Raw genomic sequence first — 23,129 nt, forward strand, 5'->3', positions numbered from 1 at the left:
TACTCCTCTTCTCCAGGCTGAGAACACAGCCTTACATTGCTCCTGCTTACTCAAATCATGGGTTTTACTCTGTTACTAAAATTAGATCTGTTATCCTTGCAAATTGATTTTAATGCCAGCATTTCTTTTTCTGCACTTCTTTTCCCAGGTACACTGGCTGGAGTGATAGATTTAGCTGTGGATTGGATGACAGACCTGAAAGAGGGAGTCTGCCTGTCTGCCTTCTGGTACAGCCATGAGCAGTGCTGCTGGACATCTAATGAAACAACATTTGATGATAGGGACAAATGTCCCCAGTGGCAGAAATGGTCTGAACTTCTTGTAAGCCAGTCTGAGGTATGAGAGGCCTGATCAGTGGGGTCACAGCAGGCCAGGCAATGCCCTTTTCTTATACTTGATGTTCCCTCCAGAGAGGTCCTCTGAAAAAGAAAATAATGAACTGAGCACACTGCAAAAAAAGACATTTCCACTAGCAAAATCTGCTTAACTTGATGGAGGTCCTGTGGTTTCAGTGCAATGGAAACTGGAAAACTGTGCCATTGCTCTCTTTTTTCATCAGTATTAACCTAAAAGTGTTTTGTAACATGCACAGCGTAATCACCAGGGGACCTGAGCTGCATTTTCTTTTTTCTCTTTTAAAAATAATTTTATGGGACAAAAAAAGATGAGCACTGATAAATACATTTATGAGGATATTTTTGGGATTGCAGATGAGATTTTATGTATTCTGATGAAGGGAGCTGCATAAGAACTGCTTATTTATTCCAATTAGTGTCTCTATGACACATCAAGATACTTAGCTAGCACCAAAAGCTGGGGAAAGAATGGGCTCCCTGGGGGTGGCTAGAGTGAAGGATTTGCAGGGATGTTGGAGAGGAAGGGAAAAAGCTGATCTGGACAAATAGGAAACTTATATTTTAAGATTTTTTTTCCCCCTTACATTTTTTCTTTCAGAATTGTAGTTATTTTAAATACAAAGAATGCTGTTTCAAAGCAAAGCAGGTGAAAGTTTCATTTTGAAAACAATAACAAGAAGCCTTTCTGTGTGCCATTTGGCAGACACTATTTGTAAGAAATACAAAAACCACATTTAATTTTCAACCTAAGTTGTTTAATATATTGAATAATATTGATCCCTTCACAACTCTAATCTTTGGCAGAATTATTGTCTCAAATACCCCCTTCTCCTTATTTCTGACTTGAATTTGACAAAAGCTGAATTTGATGTGTGGGTGGGTGATTTGGAGGGGGTGTCTCAGACCTTCCCCCTTTGTGGAGGGTGTCTGGTCCTGCAGACAGTGTTTGAGGACACCCTCACTGCCAGGCAAGTGTGTCCTTCATGTTCCCTTCAGTGCTGCTCTTGGTACACAGGACAAGAAGAACGAGGTGAGAGTGTGCATAAGTATAGCCCAATTCTCTGTAGTTCTAATTAACCATAGTGGAGGTAATGGGGTGCTCACTGTCCCTGAATATTCTCACCATATAATCAGAGACAAAAATCTCTCAGCATGGTTGCCAGTCACAGTGCTGAGCTTCCCTTTGCCAGAGATATGTGAGGTTCACCCTGGTCTCCATCAACAGGAGTTTTGTGTGTCTTTGTGACAATGAAGAAATATCACCCTGATATAAAGGTACAGGATGGGGCTGGTGTAATTTAAGAGAACAACAGCAAAAACAAAACCCAACAAAACAAAACAAAAAACCCAAGCCAAACCAACAAACAACAAGCAAACAAAAAAAAAGTGGGAAGGGAAAAAAGAGGAAACTGTTAAAATTATTAGGGGATTTGGAAATCCCATGCATGTGTTTGACATGCTGTTACTTTGGCTGGAATATAGGAAAGATGCATATCCTTGAGAAAATTTATTACTTTCTCCTGCTTCTCAAAAAGCAGTCATGGCTGTTGTGTGCTGTGTTCTTTAGAAAAGGTGCCTTTAGAAACTGTGAAATTTCACTCACTTTGTGTTCAAATTGGGCTTCTCACCCCTGGTGTACTGTCACAGTAGGACAAAGAAGAAAAGGTTCATCTTGGCTTAGTTTTAGTAACTTTCCTAAAACAAATGGGCCTCTAAAATCTGTGGGTTCCTGAGGGTCTGATGGAGGCTGTAAATATTATTAATATATCTGTCTGTTACTGTTACACTGAAATCTCAGGGAAAGCCCAATAATAATGTGAATTTGGAAAGTAAAAATTCAGTTTTGTTCAAAAGACTTATGTTATGGGCAAGTTTCATGCTGCATGGTTCCTGTAGAGGTAGAGGATTTTAGAAGGTATCAAAATACACTGAACTTGACTGAGTTTCAGAATAACTTTGCTGGGTTTTTCTTCTGTTTCACTTTATGCCTGACATTTACATAAGAGCCCTATAAAACAACAATGCACATTGGAGCACAATTTAGGCAAAAAGTATTTGAAACAGTTTCCCTAAAGGTACCCTAGTCAGACATGCCTTCTTTTTTTAATGCATGACTGTGATGCTTTCTCATCATAGCCAACTAAATTTGACATTTTGAGGACTGAGATTTAGATCAGTTCTTCCTTGTGGTTTTGCCAATTTATGGCTGTGATAAACCCTGTACATATGTTTTCACAGAGAATTGTGACATTTCCTATGGCATCTCTTGAAAAATGTTTCCATTCTAGTGCTCTTATAAGCCCAAAGCACAGGCTTGATATAAATTATTATGGAAAACATAATAGCCCATTAGATACATACCAAGCTATGTTTTCTTCCCTCATCACTGTTTTGTAGGCCAATTATCCTTCACCCTTCTGATCTTGAACTACTTCCAAAGAGGAGGTGAAGAGGGTTTTTGGTGTGAGAAAGTTTCAAAACCTCAGTTTCACTGGCAGATCCAAAGGTCATCAGATGTCACTGGTGATCTGCACTTTCCCTGTCCTGCAGATTCAGTTTGGTCCCAACCCCAGCTTCACTGGAGCTGAGGACCCTGTTTTTGATGGTGTACACATGTCCAGGGTAGAGGAAAGAGCCCATGCCTTCCATGGATCATAGCACTGGATCCAGCAATGGACTGAATGCCTATCCCAGGGCTTCTGTATCTCCTGCCATGAAGCTGAGACCCGCAGGACAAGGAAGACCCTCTAGACCTGGAACCCCCATCTCAATGTTGCAGCCTTGAACGTGTCAGTCTTGAGGCCACACGCTGCTGTAACATCCATAGGAGAGAGTCTGCAAACTGTGAGATCCCTGTTGAGTCAGAGTAGAGCTCTCTGGAGTAACCATGCACTGGAGGGCATCCTGAAGGATGTGGTTTATTTCAGTGTTCTGAGTTTCTGAGGGTTGTTTTCAATTGTGTTCCACTTGTATCTAAACTGGGCTGACACCAGATCTGAAATATTGCTTGGTCTTACAAACTAAAATACAAAATTTTGCTCAGTTTTCCTTCTTGCTTCATTAGTATTGCTTCCAGGGTGAGTCTCTTGAGCTGTCATGGGAAAGGTTATAGCAGGATCAGCTCTGCTGGTGATCTGCTCCAGTCTCTGACTCCAGTGTAGATGCTCAAGACTTTCACTGATTCAGAACCTTAGTAATGGAATGTAATGGATGAGAAATGAACCATTTGTTATAATGAGTTACTGCTGCTTCACTTCCCAAAGGTTTTCATATTATTAATCATTAGAAGCTGCTGCAGTTGAACCTGCAGAATGCCAGATATCTGGAAAATGTAACAATGAAAGATGTCCCCAGGGATAAGATTGAACTGGCCATACAGACTCTTGTGGGGTCCTGCCACAGCACTGTAGGTGTATGTGTGACTGCAGTAACGAGCTGACAGAGTTTTCCTATGATTTCTGAGATGCAAAAGATGAAGAAGCAAAAAGAAATAAAGTTAATTTTCCTCCAGTGAATTTAGATGCAAAATTACAGCTTTTACTCAACCTAGTAGGGCCAAATTTTTGTAATGGTGTTGGCCTTCTTTGGAGGTATTCCAGGTTCACACTGACAGGAGGGGTTTGCCCTGAGGCAAGATATCCAGAGTTTTCTCTAGAGGAAGAGTAAATATTGTCATAGCTGTTTGTAATAGGAAGCACTAGGAGAAGAGATTCATGAGAGTGTCTTCAGCTGTAGCAACAAAGATCCTTGGTTACTACAGCTGAATGTCAATCACTGCAAGTGTGGGATCCATGGCTGCTTGGTCTCAGGGCATTGGGGGATAACATTGTACTGCTCCTGCATTCTGCTGTCATCAGCAAAGCCAGCTGCTAACTTCACCAAGCACCAGCTTAACAAACTGCCCTTCTTCCAGGTACATCCATAAGGATAAGGGTTAGTGGTATCCTTGCTGCATTTTCATTTGGACAGACCTAGATATGAAGCTAGCAAACACCCATGCTGTTAGAAGTTGATTCCTTGCAGATTTGAACACAAGGAGACTTCTCATCTCTACGTTTTTTATGACTGGGAACAAGGCTTGGCCAGCTCTGTTAACTGAAACAATTGATGAATGCCTGTTTTCCTAGTTGATTTATCATAATGTTGATATCCAGGCTGCTGTCCTGCAGAGCAGAGCAGGGGCCCTGATGCTCAGGAGCAGCTGGGATTGCATCCGGTAGGAAGAGTTCACTTAGAGGTGAAGGACTCATACCAATTCATGCACTGAGATTCATCTCAGCCTTTTATTCTGTAGTGTCATGTTGCTACAGGATATTGTTTGAAGGCTTAAGCTCCTTGTATTGATTTGCTGCTGAGTAGATTCTCTTTTGTCCATGTAGGTGGGTTTTTGAAATTGATCTAAAAAAATATGCATGCAAAGAGGTAGAGGTACTCCAAGGCAGATTTTAACAAAAGTTGTGACTTGACCACTGGAAAAACCTAGAAACCTGAAGGTCACTATTGACCATGCTTTCACTATGGCACTGTACAGTCAACCATTGCTAATGATCATTAGCATTCCTATTCTAATGCTATTTTTTACTTTAGAAAAGTAAAGCTATTCAGTTTGAAGATAGGCTTATTACTGACTGGAATGATTTTAAAATATTGGGATAAAAATGACTGAGATGTGTGAGTAGGTTATGCCAAGCTATGGTATTTTCAAATAATTTTCAACCCTATCATGGACAGCACTATATAGAAAGAAAGGCTTTATTTACAGTTTTACCCTTCCTGTTTGTAAACTGAACTGGCTACTGATACACACAGGGATGTTGTTTGAAAAAAATCAGCATCTGCATGGAGAACTGAACTTTGAATACCAGCCCTCAGAAAAATATGTATCAGGGTCTCATTGCTTCATTCTTTGTCCACTACCATGGGATGAACACAGCAGATTCCTTCATTAGGTGCCTTTTCATTACCTATTGCTTTTGCCCTTATGACGTATTTGTTTGGTGTTTTCAAACATAATGTAGGTTAGATTTTCTAGTGCTTGAAAGATGCTCAGTTTAAGGTATTTGGGTCCCTTGCAAACAGACTGTATTAGGGTTAGGTATTTATGAGTATGCTGCTTCTTTCCATGAGTAATAAAATTGTTGAAGTATATGAAGTTATTTGTCCTTCCTGAGGAAAAGCAGCATTTACAATGTAAAAATCAGGTTCTATGCCATTATGATCCCTAGTACAAGTGTGAGATTTGCTAATCTGCATTTATCTAACAATGTTTGTTACTGTTATTTTTCTAGGGTGCAAGTGCTTACATTCTAAACTATTTTCTGTACATTATGTGGGCTCTATGTTTTGCTTTCCTGGCAGTCTCCCTGGTCAGAGTGTTTGCTCCTTATGCCTGTGGCTCTGGAATCCCAGAGGTGAGTTTCTCTTTGTGCAAGAATATCCAAAAAAACCCAAACAACAACAAAAAATTACTGCTTTTTCCCATTCCAGAACTGTACTATGAGATAGCATAGCAACAAGGAAATTTGTTTTACATCTCATCTGCCTTCATTCCTTTCTTTATGCTTTTATGGTGATCAGTTTTTCATAGTGAAAACTGTTCATATGTCACTGTGACAGGTTAATGCACGTACTTGTTCATTGCCAGAGTGTGAATTAAAAATCAACATGTCCAAGAGACATACTCACTAGAAGATTATAGAGAATTTTCCTAGGATGAAATTACTCGGGCCAGTTAGAAGACCAGTTATTTTCTAGGCTAGACTCTGAATAAAAGCAAAATAAAAAGAAGAGGGTGGGCTACAAAGCTAAGGTTTCCTAAACTGCCAAAGATGCCCATCATTTGGGATGACTGAAAGTGTCTGGTGCACGTCTTTTGCATATTTTGTTCCTGAAGACAGAGTAATGTACATTGTGCCAACATGACAACATTTTAGCAGCCAAAATATCTACTTGATTTTCAATATTCTACATATTGACCTCAGTCCATATTGAAGCTGTTAAATGAAGAACCTAGTAATTAAACCAGCAGAGTTATTAAAAATAATTGAAATCAGAGAAGTCTATTGTTAAAAGTGCTATGGAACTGCTGGAATTATTATTTGGGAATCTGGCAGGCAGAATCAACAGCCAAAAGCTTAGAAATCTTGGCATACTTTTGTTCTTGATCTCTAAGAGAAGCATCCAAATGTTTAAAAAACTTCACCACAAATAATTTAAAATATTTGAAAAATTCCCATGTTTCAAAATAGTAATATGTGTCTTTGTTATGTGTTTGATATATTTGTGGTTTTAAAAAGTTTTCATAGTTTTTCAGTTTCCAAGTGGTAGATCCTCGTGTGAGGTGATGTTCAGCTCCAGCCCATTTCCAGGCCTAGAGTCCAAACCCAAATCCCACCCTGCAGCCTTTGTGTCAAGCACATGCATTGTGCTCTCTTTGAGCCACTCACTAGCAAAGTTAAGACAAAATGTGTAGAAATATGATCTTTTGGAAATTCTCATTTCATAATATGTGCATGCTTTTATGGCACGGTGATTCCAAATATCTAGAACTTTTTTGTGTGCTTTATCTGGAAAAAGTCTGTTGTTGTTTATTTGCTTTTTTTCTGCTTTGTTAAACTCAAATCCACTTTAACTCTGATCTTGTAACCCAAGGAGATATGTAGGAGTTTCATATTTCTATTGATCTCTGTGAGAGTCCTTACTGCCTGTTATGGGGACCACCCGTAAGAGCACTAAAAGTGTGGTCTGCTTAACCCCTGCTCAGATATTGCTGTGGGAAAGCTGCCCTACCTACAGTTTCTTTCTCTCCATCACTGTCTCTTTTCAAGCAGTCTGCAACTTTTTAAACTCTGCTGGAGTTTTAACTCCATTTGAAAGTTCAGAGTGGAAAAAGGTTCTTCATCTTTTCAACATGTTCTTCCTGCTTTCCAGATAAAAACCATCTTGAGTGGGTTCATTATTAGGGGCTACCTGGGAAAATGGACACTTTTAATCAAAACAGTCACCTTGGTTCTGGTGGTGTCTTCAGGCCTCAGCCTTGGGAAAGAGGGCCCATTAGTCCATGTGGCCTGTTGCTGCGGAAACTTCTTCAGCAGTCTTTTCTCCAAGTACAGCAAAAATGAAGGAAAGAGAAGAGAGGTGAGGTTGGCTCATAAATTTTGAACTTCTAGTTTTCTAATTTCCCTGTCTGGATACTCAGGGCTTCAAACAACTCATGCCTTGTACTGAACATTTGCTTTGTAGGTACTTTCAGCTGCTGCTGCTGCAGGAGTTTCTGTTGCCTTTGGGGCTCCAATTGGAGGTGTGCTTTTTAGTCTGGAAGAGGTGAGACTAGCAGTTCACTTGCTTCAACAAATATACTTTAATTTGATAAATTTCTCCAAGATTACTCGTTATTTTTCAAATATTTATATGGTTGGGGTTTTTTTTTCTGTAAAAACAGTAAAATTACTGGAAATCTGTGATTTCCAGTAATACGACATAAGCAGATATTTTAGCATAATCTGAGTAGCAGAAGGGCACTGGCTGTCTGGAAACAAATTAGGTGATTCAGTATGGAAGTATATCCCTCTGCTGAGGTTTCTCCAGCCTTCAGCTTGCTAATGCATGGACCAAGCTGTCAGGCATTTCTTATACTCTCTAGACAGCAACTCTGGATATAAATTTGTCAATTTTAAACTAGTTGCTATTTCTTGAAACCTGAAAATGCCTTTTCCCATACGTTCTGGCTGTGGTAAGGTCTAGTGCTCACAGTATAGTCAATTTAACCCCATGGTGGTGGTAGTTAAAGGAAGCACCCCTGTCACACTCAGTGAAAGGTTTACGGTCTCTGCTTGGTTTTAGGTCAGCTACTACTTTCCTCTGAAAACCCTCTGGAGGTCATTTTTTGCCGCTCTGGTGGCTGCCTTCACGCTGAGGTCCATCAATCCTTTTGGAAACAGCCGCCTGGTCCTGTTCTACGTGGAGTACCACACGCCCTGGTACATGGCCGAGCTCTTCCCCTTCATCCTGCTCGGCGTCTTCGGGGGCCTCTGGGGCACCCTCTTCATCCGCTGCAACATCGCCTGGTGCAGGAGGAGAAAAACCACCAGGCTGGGGAAGTACCCGGTGCTGGAGGTGATTGTGATAACAGCCATCACCGCCATCATCGCCTACCCCAACCCCTACACCCGCCGGAGCACCAGCGAGCTCATCTCCGAGCTCTTCAACGACTGCGGCGCCCTGGAGTCCTCGCAGCTCTGCGACTACATCAACGACCCCAACATGACCCGGCCCGTGGACGACATTCCCGACAGACCTGCTGGCCCTGGGGTCTACTCTGCCATGTGGCAGCTGGCCTTGGCTCTGGTCTTCAAAATTGTCATCACCATATTCACTTTTGGCATGAAGGTAAATCAGGGATGGGCGCAGGAGCTGCCATGAGCACAGGGCACAGAGGGGTTGCCAGGGGCAGCTGTGCTCCTTTTCCTTTTTCTTTCTCCCTCTCTCTTTCTCCCTTTCTCTCATTTCTCTCCTTTCTCTCCTTCTCTCTTTCTCCGTTTCCCTCTTCCACTCTTTCTTTCTCTCTTTTCCCTCTTTCCCTTTCCCTTTCCCTTTCCCTTTCCCCTTCTCTTTTCCTTTCCCTCTCTGTCTCTCTTCCCCAGCCACAGGGCTGTCACTGACACGCTGCAGTCTCACCTGCCTGCCAGCACCCTGCCCTCTGGCAGCACAGGGATGAGCCCTGCTTTCCCACCTTCTAGTCATCTGTGGTTTTGTTAAGTGAAAAAGAAATCTGTGTGGGAATTTAAACCCTCTGTTGCCAATGAACAATTTCAAGATGATTCCCACTGCAGCTGTTTCTCAGCTCTCTCATGGATATGGGCTATTTACATTGTTGTTTGTCTTGTTGGATTAATGTCTTAATGTGCCTCAAGGAAGTAATAATTTTAAATTTACTATTTTACACATTTAAAGCATCACAGAAATATAAAAGTGGCTGAAAAGATCTATTTTTTAATCCTTTTAAGCACTGTAGCTTGGAAAAAAAGGGGAATGAATGAAAAGACTAACTGATGTGCCATTTGAATATTCTGGATATGCAGCTTTTTCCTTCAACAACTCCTCCCCATAAATAAGTGATGAAAGGTCCAAGAACAATTTATCCAAACTTTCCATATATACCAAGCAGTTTGTGGTGAGCTCTATATATCTGATTAATAGAGCACATAAAAAACAAGTTCTGTCTGTCTACAGCTCCTGTTATGTGATCATTTATTTCTGGATCTGATGGCTGCAGAAAATGAGAAGTTTTTCTTAGTTATACACTATATTTTATACCATGCTCAAAACTAAATTATCTCATCTTTCTCTTAAACACTACACTTGAACTGAGGATCCATTTTTAGCCTTTCACTCTAGAAACTGATTTATGGCATTGTTATGCTTGTTCATTAAAAGCTTTGGTTCTTTATTTGAAACATGATTCTTTATTTATGCTATATATTTAAAATTTGTTAGAAACAATTGACAGTTTCAACCAGTTTGTAAAACAACAGATCAAATAACTTTACCCACTAAATCTAGAAGACTCAATCAAACTGCATCAGCAAAGTTAACACAATATAGTGAGGGCTGTAGCATCTGCTGTTGTCAGCCTTAGATGCCTCTGGGCTGTGCTGGTGAGGTGATTAGTTACAATTTTAGGAAGCTCAAGGCATGTTTTCAGACTTATATATATGTGTATATATATATATATATATATAAAAGATATAATAGGCTTTTCTCTCTGAACACAAAAGCCCATGCAAGCCCTTGTCACAGGTCTGAATTGTCTTCTTCAGCAGGAAATATATTTCCAACTTGCTGGTACACTTGACATCTAACAGGAAATGCATTTATCCAAGGCAAAGTATATTTTCATTCTCTTCCCCCCCTGCTTCTCATTTAAATACTGTTTTTAATGATTTGTGACTTGATTGTATAGCAGAAAACAAAGTAATGATTCACAGAGCTTCCTGGAAAAATATATTGTAAACTGAGATGGAGAATTAGTTGCCTATGAGCAGTCAGCCCCCTTTCTTTGAATTTTCATTCTTAATTTGACATTTAATTTAAAATCTGGTCTGATTTAGCCTGAAAAGTTAGTAATAAAACCATAAAGTGCTCTGTCTGATAGAGGGTGAAATCAAGATGTTATTTTCAGTTAAGCTTATTCTCAAGCCTATGACAGAGCCATCAGGAGCTCCTGACTTCCTGCTGAGAAAGCAATAAAGGCAAAGCCAGGAGCATCTCGACTTCAAAAGCAAACTATTATACAGAAACAGCATATATCTCCCTAATTCTGTGTGATGCAGCAGATAGGATTCAAAATTTCTTTAAAAAAAATGCACTAATGTTTTATAAAGCTATTAATACACATGTAGCCACATAAACTCAGTGAGTGCAGAAAACTGTCAGACCATGGGGATCAGCCCTGTAGGCTGGCATGAGGCTATGGAAATTTGGTTCACTTACTGTTAATTAAAATTGTTTGATACTGGTCATTTTTACCAAGATGCTCATGTGTCTGTATTTTATTCCAGATCCCTTCAGGCCTTTTTATTCCTAGCATGGCTGTTGGAGCCATGGCTGGCAGGATGGTTGGGATTGGAGTGGAGCAGCTGGCATATCACCATCATGACTGGATCATCTTCAGGAACTGGTGCAGACCTGGGGCAGACTGTGTCACACCAGGACTTTATGCTATGGTGGGAGCAGCAGCTTGCTTGGGTATGGTCTCTGCTGGTCATTGGTTTGTGTGTGACCAACACTGGTGTTTAGGGACATGCTTTGGAGGGCCCTGTGTTTGTGTGAGCTGCTGGTTGGCATTTCTGGGTGTAACAGAGGTTGAAATCACGATGCGATGGGCTAAAGAATAGTCAGCTTCCTCTACTGGTTGCTTCAGTGATCTTGCAGATGAACAGAAACAGAAAGGCTTGCAGTGTCTACTTCTTGTAATCTGCCAAAAAGCAGAGCAAAGAAAAGAAAAAGTTGAAGTTAGGCTGCAGGTTTCCAAGCAGAAGTATTTTTACTTACGTTTTTTCCATCTGATGTAATGAAATTCACTGTAACTGGACTAAAACTACTTACTTGTTTAGGCTGTGCTGTCTCTCAGTGCAGGAAGAAAACATCCCCGTTTTTACTAAATTTTAAGCTACACAGAGGTAAAAATTCTGGATTTTATTTTGGCTGTGTGTCATGCTATAGTCAACTGAGCTTTATTTTGGTTTTAATTTTGATCATAGGCCAATATTGGATTACACTCAATCAATAGGATTTATTGGATATAACAGCAATGATCTGTTAACTATTAAAGCAAGATCATTGAATAATACCTAATATATCAAATTTCTAACCATATATGCAACAAGAATGGTATAAACATACCATATGAGCATGTTTTTACCTGATCATATATTTTTCCCCTTGTGTACTTGCATATTCCATCTCCTTTAGTTGCTGTTGTTGGTATCATCATCAGCAGATGAAAAAAGAGTGGAGAGGCACAACACAAGAATAATGTGATTGAGTAGGTTTGAAATTAAAGATGCACTCAAGGAAGAACTGGAAAAGTTTCATATTTGGATGCTCATATTGGAAAAGCAGGATCATTTGTGCAATCAATATAGAGGAAGGAAGGGTGGGATTTGCTTGAAAATGTAATGTCTCTAATGCAGATATCAACACCTGAGCTGAACTGTTGTGATACCCCTCAGAGTCAAAACAGAAAAATGAGGTCTGGGATGTTTAATGTTCACAGAAGAAATAATACACAAAAATTTGGATCCGATGTTGCAGTTGATCTGCTACTCAGCATAGAATTATAGGAGCATAGGATATGCTGAGTTGGAAGGGACCCATCAGAATCATCAAGTCCACATTCTGCCCATGCACAGAACACCCCAAAAATCACACCATGGCCCCGAGAGAATTGTCCAAATACCTCTAACTCTGTCAGGCTTGGTGCTGAGACCACTTCCCTGGGAAGCCTGTTCCAGTTCCCAACCACCCTCTGGGTGAAAAACCTTATCCTGATATCCAGCCTAAACCTCCCTGACCCAGCTTCATGTCATGTCCTCAGGTCATGAGAGAGAAGAGATCAGTGCCTGTCCCTCTGCTTCCCCTTGTGAGAATGTTGAAAACCAGAATGAGGTGTCCTCTTAGTCCCCTCCAGGTTGAACAGACTAAGTGACCTCAGTTACTGCACAAAAGACTTCCCCTTCACACACTTCATCATCCTTGTGGCCCTGCTCTGGATGATTTCTAGTAGCTTAATGCCTTTTTTTATATTGTGATGCCCAAAACTGCAGACAGGACTCGAGGCTGCAATTTCTTCCTCTTTTAAAAGGTCCAAATTAAGGTGCAGTGTTTTTTAATAGTATGGTGAGACATACAGCAGAATGGTCACAGCTTGTACTTAAGCTGTACAGCTTGTACTTCAGCTGTTCTGTACCAAAACTTATCTTGCCTAAAGTAAGAGATATGGAGTAAGTATTAAGTGATCCATACTCTGGTATTTGCTCTCAGCTTTTCAGTCAGAAGTTTTAGGCATTCCTCAGATGAAATTCATATCTGGATCATAGTGTTAAATAATCAACATGTAATATTTCTGTATGCTGCTAGATAAAAAGCATCTTTTAATGACCTGTTTCTGATTATTCTGATTTAAAATGGGGCTGTATTTTGAGACTTAAAAATAGCAGATTTATTACATTTACCTTTTGAACAGAGGCAAAGAAATGTTACCTAATAATTCAAAGATACGTACACACTTGTCCTCAGTTATGTGATTATTTTTATCCTTTAATGTAAACTGAAGGAGCAAGGAGCTTGCTTATTAAATTAATATGGAAAGACTAGATTGAAAAATACAGCTACAACCCTGTCTATGGCTGCATGCCTGGATGGCCTCAAACCAAGTTGTACTCAGTTCAAACTGTATTATTACAGTGATATCCAAAGCAAGGGTTTAAGCTATAACATAACTCTTGCAATGGTCCTGAGCTGTTCTAAGGCAGGATTTTATAAGTATGTTGTGCCCAAAGATACTGCTCAGCTTTCTCTTCAGTTTGACTGCAATAGATAGGACAGTGTGAAGGCCACCTCTCCTCATTCCTACCTGACTCAGCCATGGCACTTAACTCATTCTTGGAGTCATTTTAGAGGGCTAATGGCAGGGTTCAATTTTACTTTATCAAGTACCCATTAAAGCTGATTTTGTTGGCATCCCTTCTGGTTTCAAAGCTCTGTCTTTTAGCATTCACTGTTTGCTTTTCAATGCTAGCAACTTTGGCACGAGCAAGTTCGCTCAACCGTTTTGATGAAAATTGCAGTAGATGAAAAATACCTTTCTTCAGAGAAACAAGCCTGAGTGTAAGGGCAAAGTACTCAGCATAAATAATTACATGCATTTTTGAGTGTAAGGCTCAAAAATATAAATGAGTTGCTTAGTATGTATGCCAGCACTGGGAGCAACTTGAGTGTTTTCCTGGTTGGCAGGTGGTGTGACTCGAATGACGGTCTCTCTGGTGGTGATCATGTTTGAGCTAACTGGAGGTCTGGAGTACATTGTCCCTCTTATGGCTGCAGCTGTCACAAGCAAGTGGGTGGCAGATGCCTTTGGAAAAGAAGGGATCTACGAAGCTCACATTCATCTGAATGGCTACCCCTTCCTGGATGTGAAGGATGAGTTCACCCACAGAACCCTGGCAACCGACGTGATGAGACCAAGGCGGGGAGAAGCTCCCCTGTCTGTGCTGACACAGGACAGCATGACAGTGGAGGATGTGGAGACACTCATCAAAGAGACTGATTACAATGGCTTCCCAGTGGTGGTTTCAAAAGACTCAGAGAGACTCATTGGATTTGCACAGAGGCGAGAGCTGATCCTTGCAATAAGTAAGTAGAGTAACAGTGTCCAAAAGTTTGATTTTGAAAGGATTTTTTACCAGACAGGTCGTTAGCAGTGTTATTCACCTTGAATAATGCACAAACAAGAACCAAATCTAACTTATTGTTCAAATCTTTTACTAGTTGGTAGGACCTGGAAGCTTTTCTATTGTGTCATATCATCTGATAGATTTTTATAGGTTTGACTCTTTGCGCTTAATTTTGCTGTCATTCAAAAGAGTAAAATAAAATTCTTCTAGAGACAACAGAGAGAAATTCAACTCACGTGGCTGAAATTTTTGTCAGAACCAGACCAAAAGCCAGTGTAGTGCTCAGTTTCTTTCCCTCTCCATAGGCTTCCAGAAGTGGCTGGGGCAGTCATGAATTTTGGTCACCCAGTGATGACATAGCCTATGCTCCTTTCTGTTGCTCTGTCTCAGTTTTTCCTCACATGCAGGCTTCCCTACAGGTGGGAAGTTTTCAGTGCACAGTGTTTTTTGGTAAAGATGGGTGAATTTTGTCTGGCATCCAGTGGTTAGCTGGCTGGTTGCCTGAGAGTCTGAATCCAGGTCATTAAAGGTTTTGACTGTCAGGCCCTTTCCTGATTGATCTGATGGCTAAGTGGGGATTGAAGAACAAGTATAGTGGATGAAAGCAAGTGTTCCCACCTTTTCTGAGCCCATGGCATCCAGAACTGGAGGGGTCTGCAAGGCTGGCCACTGTCTGCTCCCAGTTCTGGCAGTCCTGTGGAGTTGAGGGCCAGCTGGGCAGGCAGGCAAGATGCCATCTGGGCATGGGTGCCTTGTACTTCGCAGGGAAGGGGAATGTCTGGTATATCCAAATCTCCTTGACTTGGAATTATTCTTCTCTACATGGTCTGTTTCATCCCTGTTGTTCAGACCCTTTTAAGAAGCTGTTTTCTCTGATGGAAATTCACATATTTTTCAGACAAGAAAATTATAAATGGAAAATTCAGGTTATTTTTGAAAATCACTTTCCATCTCACTTCCCACAAAGCTAAAACAAAAATTGAAGTAACAGTGGGCTTTAAAGCACAAGTTTTAGATGTATTTAACCTACACTGGGTCTGTCTTTTGTACTGCCCATGCCATGTCATGGCTTTAACACTTGGTGCCTTCTTAAGTTAATAGTCTTTTGCACCTCCTCTTAAGGAAGGTATGTCAGTGGGAAAATTGCATGGACTAAAGATGCAGAGCCCTCACTTTAAAATCAGAAAGATCAAAGGCTGCTGAAGTGAGTGAAAGAACTTCGAGGAACTGAGTCTTTTGTTTCAGGTCATAAATGTCAGTGTGGCTGAATGGTCTTGCCAGAAGATGTGAGAAAATGTCTAGCTATGAACTGACAACAAACAAATCAGTTAAAATTAAACTCAGTAGACATTTAAATCAAAATGCTTTCCTGTTCAAAAATTGTTTGACATCTGCATTTTTCAGAAGAATAGGTACTGTCTCCTGATCAGTTCTAATTCATAGCACCTTTCATAGGAAATGAGACAAAACTACAATTTAAAATCAAATTGTTGTATGCATATATCAGCTTTCCTAAAATCCTCATCTACCAGTGACCTTTGATAAACCTTTTCCCCTTGGGCTGAGTGTGAGTGATGCCATACTGTGCTGACACTATGATAAATGGTTAATCTTTCCAGTATGGTTTGTGTCCTCGTGACCTAAAATCTGGATTTGGTTTTGAATGGCACAATTTATGGTTCCAGTACAGGGCAGAGGAAACCGCACTAGCAACCTTGTGGTTGCTAATCCTCTTTCTCTGATGTTGCTTTGCCTGAATTTCAGAAGTTGTGATTGCTGATCATTGCCACAAGGGTAGCTAATGTGTTCTGAACCTCCACCTCAGCTTGCTTCATGGTTGTGATCATGGAGCCATGCACCAGGTCTCTGTAAGTCATAAAATTCCTTAAGAGAGAAATACCACACATGGTGGAACATCTTTTATTCAACTTATTCGGGTTCACCTGCTCATCCTGACAGAGATACTGAAGTTACATCTCAGAATGTAGAGACTTCCACAGCACTTCAGCCAGGGAATGAGGTTTCAAAAAAACAGTCAGGCCCACTCCACTCTTCTTTCACCAGCATCTCTTTTTCATGGCATTGTGCCCTGCAGAATGCCTTCTCAGTTTTAACTATGAGCTCTGGTACCTCTACATAAGAGCTCTTTGAGCTTCACAGAGACATGGTTTCAAGCAAGAGTTTCAGCTTCTTTCTCAGGCCCAATTAATTGTGCATCAGTAGTGTGGTGGTCCAGAGACTACTCTGGGGAAGTACCCAATTCACTCACACATCTGCCTTCTTGGAGAAAGGCAACAGCTGCTGAGTTTTGCCCCAAATACCCATTCCCACAAACCTCTCTGCCTCATTATTTACCCCTACATAATTTCTTTCTTGCTGAGTGGAGCATGCTCTATAAATGCATCAAATACAGGTAAAGTGAATGGCAATGCCATTTCCAATTCCTCAGCAGCATCCTCAGGAGGACTGTGTCCTTGCATTGATCCTTGTTGAGTAGATAGGCAAGTGACATGGCAGAGCCACCCTCTGGGAAGAGGTGTCTACGTTTTAGATGACACCTACTTTACAGTCTTACACAGGGAAGTTTTTGACACTAAAGCTTTTCTTAAATTTGGCCAGCTCCAGAGGCACCATGCAGAAGGCAGAGCCTTGGACAATAGCCAGGTGGCCTATATAATGTGCTTTTCCCAGTGTGGAGTTGAGAGATCAACATAGTTGATACAGGCTGTGAAATGTGAACCACTGAATATGAGAGGCTGTTACACATTTGGGAGAATTAATTCACTCTCTAGCTATGACAAGAGCTTTCTGCATAGATTGCTCTGTAAAACCAGACATTGTCATCCATTTGCTTTGCTCTTTCTGTTAATCTGTATCTGCTTTTCTTATCCACTGACTGCAATAATGATCTGCTCTTCTGTTTTACCTTTACTCCCACTCCCCCATCCAGTGAGACTGCATACAAAATCCACCATTTTTCTGATGCCACTGAATTTACTCCAAAGTACTATATCATTGAAATTTCTCCAGAGAGGTGTTTGACGTGGAAGAGTGAAATCATGGCTTTGGCTAATCACTATTGTTCAGGGTCATTGCTGCCTTGGGAACAGCAATGTGGTAACCAAAATGCTTGGCCCTGTTTCTTAGGGTGCAGCTTTGGGAAGGAAATACCTAGCTGTCAAAGGTTTTTATCAAAGGGTGGGAGTTACCTTCAGTTTGATTAATGTTACCTCTTAGCACAGATCATATATCAAAGAACTATGCAGGCATATTCACACTTGAAATTAGATGTATGAATTGAAACAAGCTGAGACAAAACCAACATCATTCCTATAAATTGCAATAGGGTTTGTAATATGTGGGGTGAGAAGGTTGAGAGTCATATACTGCACTGATATTAGGTTTGAGCTAGCACTGCTCCAGTTCCAGAAATATTACAGGACAATGATCGTTAAATGTAAAAAAAAACCTGCAGCTGAAACATGTTGGAAACCATCACTGTCTACATATTACAAGTCACAGGAGCAGGTTTCTCACTCTGATTGATGGCAGAGAGTTCCAAGAGTATTCACATGTGCTTGGAGAATGAGTTGCTGTAGCTCTCAGGAGCAGAAGCAACCTATGTTACTTGAAAGCAATAATTAAACTATTTCCAAGAATTTATTTAAAAAAAAGTTAAACCCTCAGAGCCAAGAACATGATATGCTTATTCTGGGGAGAGAAAAGTTGTCTGTCATTTGGTAATCTGTCTCATATAATGTTTATACCCTGTGGTGTTGAGTAGAGATGAGGTAAACACTACTAAGAAAATAAAGGACTCCAATGGTAAGTCTTGGGGCATGCTTTAAATAAAAGGCTCATACTGGTCATGCAAACTCCAGATGTAGTGTGATGCTCACTTCCTAGTTTGATCAAAGTATTAATGATAGCTTTTGAACTTCTGAAAGTGGTCACATATGTGCTGGTTACCTCTGTATTTTTACTCCCTTTACTGTTTTTCATTTAAGTAGGATGCTAATTTCTTTTTCCTTTTTAAAATCTAGATATGCAATCTATTTAAGGCATTAAGTGCAAACCCACAAAATTTACCCTGCATGCCAGAGAGGTGTGCTGATCTAGAACAACACCCACACCATCCCTGGATCTCTGGAATGTGAATTTGTCTTTCCCCAGCTTGTGTTCATAAATCTATTCACCATGTCCACATTTTCCCAACTCCACTGAAAAGTTTTGCTCTGAGCCAGTTGGGATCTTTCACAGCTGTTGACTCCACTCCTTCAGGCATGTAATAAAATTTCTGTTGTGATTCTCATAATGGAGGAAATTATACACAGTGATTTCAATTTGACAGAAATTGGATTAGTGAAGTTTGTGAGTGCAATGAGCTGCATATTTATTCAGAAAAGCATTATCCCAACTAAAGAAAAGTATGTCCCTATAAAAATAGCACATTTTCTTCAAGGGAGCAATGTCTCAAGGAAATTCAAGGTTACTTGAATTAAATTTCTGTGACTTCAGTATGTTAAAGACAAAAATCAAACCTTGCTTTCCAAAAGAGGAATTACTTTTTACTATCAAGCTTAACTCACTATCCACACCGATTTTTGTGCTGTACAGAGAATGCGAGACAGCGTCAGGATGGGGTGGTGAGCAACTCCATCGTGTACTTCACCGAAGAGCCCCCAGAGCTGCCCCCCAACAGTCCCCACCCGCTGAAACTGCGGCGCATCCTCAACCTGAGCCCTTTCACCGTCACTGACCACACGCCCATGGAAACCGTCGTCGACATTTTCCGCAAACTCGGGCTCCGCCAGTGCCTGGTCACTCGCAGTGGGTCAGTACTTGACAGCCAAGGGAATATTTTGATTTTGTCTTATTTTGTAGATGGATGAATAAGGGAACCTCGCCCGTGTCTCTCCTGGGCAGTAAAAGAAGTTGGAACCAAAATGGTGCTTGCATGGTGTTATATTTGATCCTGTTCTCCCAAATCCTTAGTGTAATCTCATTTAGATGAGGTAAAAATAAATGCAAAATAAACTGTTCCGACTTCCACTATCATTCAGTTTTCAGCAGAGGCATTTCTGGGAAGCAGTGCTGTTTACAAAGAATATGCCTGTTTTGAGATATTCAGCTAGATTAGGTGTTTGTGAAAATTGTGATAAAGGTGTCACTGGAGGAAAATTAATCTGCTCAGCTTTCTTTATTGGATAATGGAAAGATGTATAAATGGAAGGCCCTCAAAGAACAACTGAAGGGGGTGAAACATGAAATCAGGGGAATAAAAACTGCACCATGTGGACTAGACATAACATCCCATAGTTCTAATGGAATTTGAGATATTTGGGCTTAATGGCTCATCCCAGGATCTAGTGATATCAGAATGGCCAAGCCACAGCCATCACTTCCAAATGTGGAAGACTAAAATTTATTCTTCTGTTAAAATGTCTTTTTGTTATTAAAAAATATTGCATATCAGTTGTTACTGTCAATGCAGTATCCTCAGCATAAAGAAAATAAGAACCATTATTGGGACATAGATAAAGGCTCTGATTTTAGGTGCCTGGATTCAGAAATTTAGATCTGGAGTTTTACAACTTACATGAAATGAAAGATGGAAAAAACTATTAACAATGACATAGTTTCAATATTCAGTGCCTAATGGTCTTCAAGGGCTGGAAGTAAAAGCCTTTGAATACTGAAGGTTATGAAATTTTTGACCCATAGGCCTCACCTTTCTTGACAGATATAAATCATTTAGATTCACATATAAGAGAAATTATCATTTAAATTTGAAGGAATTATGCTGTCAGGCAGTGAGAGTTTCAGAAACCCTGTGTTTTAGCTTACTTTGTGTATTACCAAGCACTGACAACTTGGGTTTGACTGCTGGTCCTCTGCAGCCCGAGTCTAAAGAAACTTATTATTTTGTTGTATGAAGTATTAGTTGTTGTAGCTTTTCACTCAGTCATGTTCCCAAAAAAAAAAAAAAAAAGAGATAACAAGCCAAAGTATTTAACTTAATTATTGTGGCTGCAGTTGTAGAAATACATGAGGTAAGAATACTTCTATAAAAAGTTAATAATTGGGGAATAGATGAGCTGGACAGTACTGTATGGAAGCATTCACAAAATGTCACTGCAGCTGAACAGGGAAAAAACCTGGATGATATATGAGATGATTGTTGATTTTTCACTTCCTTTTCTCCTACAGGAGGCTGCTGGGTATCATAACTAAAAAGGATGTATTAAGACATATGGCTCAAATGGCAAACCAGGACCCTGAATCTATCATGTTTAACTAGGCTGGTAAAGAAGAAGAAAGTAACCCCAAAGGAATCCCTTCTAGATTAACACGAAGGCTGAGTTTGGTGTTTCATCTTGCTTACAGAGGAAAAGGTGATGTATATGAAGAATTGCCTGATATGCCTCTGACAGAGGGAGTGGGTGCAGGACAGCACTTATTTAATGAGGAAGGCAGTTCAGAAGCTCTGAGCAGCTGCAGACATCAGGCTGTGTTTCCTTAGTGAGATTCCCAACAGCTCAATTGCAGTGCTGGGTGTAAGAGATGTGGTGCTTAGAGACAAAGAGCCACGAGTGGGAGGCATCAAGGTCACAGCAACTCATGAGCCAGGTGTGAAGAGGAGCTGACACTGTGTACAAGCTGCTAAGAGATATAAAAGGTTTGTGTTCCCAGCCAGAGAGTGTAAATGAGTGATGTCAGTTGCTTTGTTACTGGATTCATGGCTGCTTGTTTGCTACTGAGTTATACTGTTTTCATGACGGACAAAAATTGGCAGATTTTTAAATGAAAGATTTTGTCATCTTCATTTATTTTGTAAATGTTTAATGAATCAAGACTGGAGTCAAGTCTTAAGAAAAGAGTAAGATTATGCCTCAAATAACTTTAAAATGTAGTGTCCCTTGCTCCCTGCTTTAGTCTTTGAATTTTATACTGCTTAGCATTTCTGCCAACCAGCTTCCCCTTATTAATGTTGAAATGGGATTTATTTGTAAGAATTTATTATCTCTCTATGCAATTTTGCATACAAGTACTGTAAAATTTAGTATTTTGTGGTTTGCTGTGGTAACTGGAAAAAACATAGAAGCCCATAAAATAGTTTTCAAAAGCACTAAAAGGACAGTGGTATGTGTCTCTCATCAGTGTTAGTGACTAGAGATTGAATCCCTCATCTGCCTTCCCTTGTGTACATCACAATTTTTCACAAAAGAATGATGTTCTGCATTGATTCTTGGTTTCCCATTTAAGTCCCTTTTATCATTGCTCCTTCTTGGCATTTGTCTGCATTTGCCAAGAGATTGCTGAAATTAATTTAACAGTCATAGACACTTTAGATTCTGTAAGAGATCTACTTTTTATGCACTCATCAGTTGTAGGACTGTGGAATTCCTCTCCATGACACTGTGGCTGGATAAGATCAGAGGGACTGAGAATGCAAATGATCATAGAAAAGCTTTAAGTATTTATCTGTTTGCACCAAGAACATAAGATTTAATAGCCTCTGGTAGAGACCTCAAAGTCACTCAGGTAAAAATGTTACATTTTCCTAAGCCCTTGTTCAGGCCCTGCATGATATAAAAGAGGGTCAACCCTTTAGTTAATACTGCTATCAGTACCAGAATACCAAATTGCACTCCCTGTAACATGTAATTCACACTGCCCAGTGTTTGCTTTACAGATGTAAACATAAAGATGGGAGAAAGGCTGTGCCCTGAATCCCCTTCAGAGCTCCTGGTCCCTTCATGTAGGCATCTAAGAGCTCTGGTACTTTTGTTCAAATTCACCCAGATAGCAGGTGGTGTTTGAACGGTCCTCATGGATGGAGATGAGCCTTCATTCCAGAACAGTTCCTTACCCCAGCCCAAACCCAGACTGTCCAGCTGGCATGTAGGCAGTGTGCATGGTTATTGTGTCCCTGACTGAGACAACTGCTCAGGTGCACCCTGAGCAAGATGCTGAAGTTCTGTGTCACAAATTCCTCCTCTTATCTCCAGTGGCCCTGCTTCCTTCTGGCACGTGTCCCGCTGCATTCACATGGAGTACAGCCCAAATTGCTGCAGTAAAAGAAACGGAAGCAAAGGGATAGTTTTAATCTGTTAAGTACTCCACTCAACAATGATGTTTGCAACAGACTGACATGAATATACTTAGCTCTGGACAAAGCCCATAAATATTTCAGTGTATACTTTTTGTTAACTGAACAGCTGCAGGACAATGTATTATTAAAGGAATATTGTTAAAACTATGTAAACTATAGGACTGAGCAACCCCTTTCTTCTGAAAATAGGAAATACAACATAATGTGGTTATTTCTTACAATTTTGTGAAGCTTGTCAGCAGCCAAACTCATAAAAAACCAAGTCAGCAACAACACTCATAAACACTAGATTACCTAATTTTAACAGAGATGCCATCATTAAATCAGTTCATTCCCATTCGACTAAATCAAAGTGGGGCATTATACAATTGTCAGTTTCTACCCATAACTTCTAGAATCTAAAGGATGTAGACTAAACTAAAGAGGTTGGCTTTTGAGAGCAATCTCAGTCTTGGATTAAAACTGTATGACCATGTTCTACTTTCCATATTTGCTAACAGGAACCAGTATAATATATCAACACTGAAAAACATTATCATTTTCTGAGAAAAAGACATGGACTTGTCTAACTGAGGTTAATCTAGTTATCAATACAAATTCACATATATATTGACATGGTTTATCAGGTTAAACTCAGTCTGTGATTATGCATAGGCATGGACTTGTGTGGTTAATTCACATTAATACCCAGAGGCCTGGTTT

At 40.2% G+C, this 23,129-nt stretch overlaps 1 protein-coding gene across 3 annotated transcripts in view; it reads left to right on the top strand.

The window, feature by feature from the left end:
• The window catches only part of CLCN4 (chloride voltage-gated channel 4), a 41,843-nt gene extending 19,463 nt beyond the window's left edge, over positions 1–22,380 (top strand). For all 3 annotated transcript variants that reach the window (XM_079315251.1, XM_079315252.1, XM_079315253.1), the window contains 9 exons: positions 149–336; positions 5,645–5,767; positions 7,287–7,493; positions 7,599–7,679; positions 8,199–8,744; positions 10,916–11,102; positions 13,872–14,270; positions 18,929–19,145; positions 20,522–22,380. In XM_079315251.1, the coding sequence (XP_079171377.1) occupies positions 149–336; positions 5,645–5,767; positions 7,287–7,493; positions 7,599–7,679; positions 8,199–8,744; positions 10,916–11,102; positions 13,872–14,270; positions 18,929–19,145; positions 20,522–20,612 (2,039 nt within the window). In that variant the 3' untranslated portion in view covers positions 20,613–22,380. The remainder of the gene's footprint in view (positions 1–148; positions 337–5,644; positions 5,768–7,286; positions 7,494–7,598; positions 7,680–8,198; positions 8,745–10,915; positions 11,103–13,871; positions 14,271–18,928; positions 19,146–20,521) is intronic.
• Positions 22,381–23,129: the final 749 nt, after the last annotated feature.

The sequence above is a fragment of the Erithacus rubecula genome, assembly GCF_903797595.1.
Source record: "Erithacus rubecula genome assembly, chromosome: 1".
NCBI classification, from domain to species: domain Eukaryota; kingdom Metazoa; phylum Chordata; class Aves; order Passeriformes; family Muscicapidae; genus Erithacus; species Erithacus rubecula.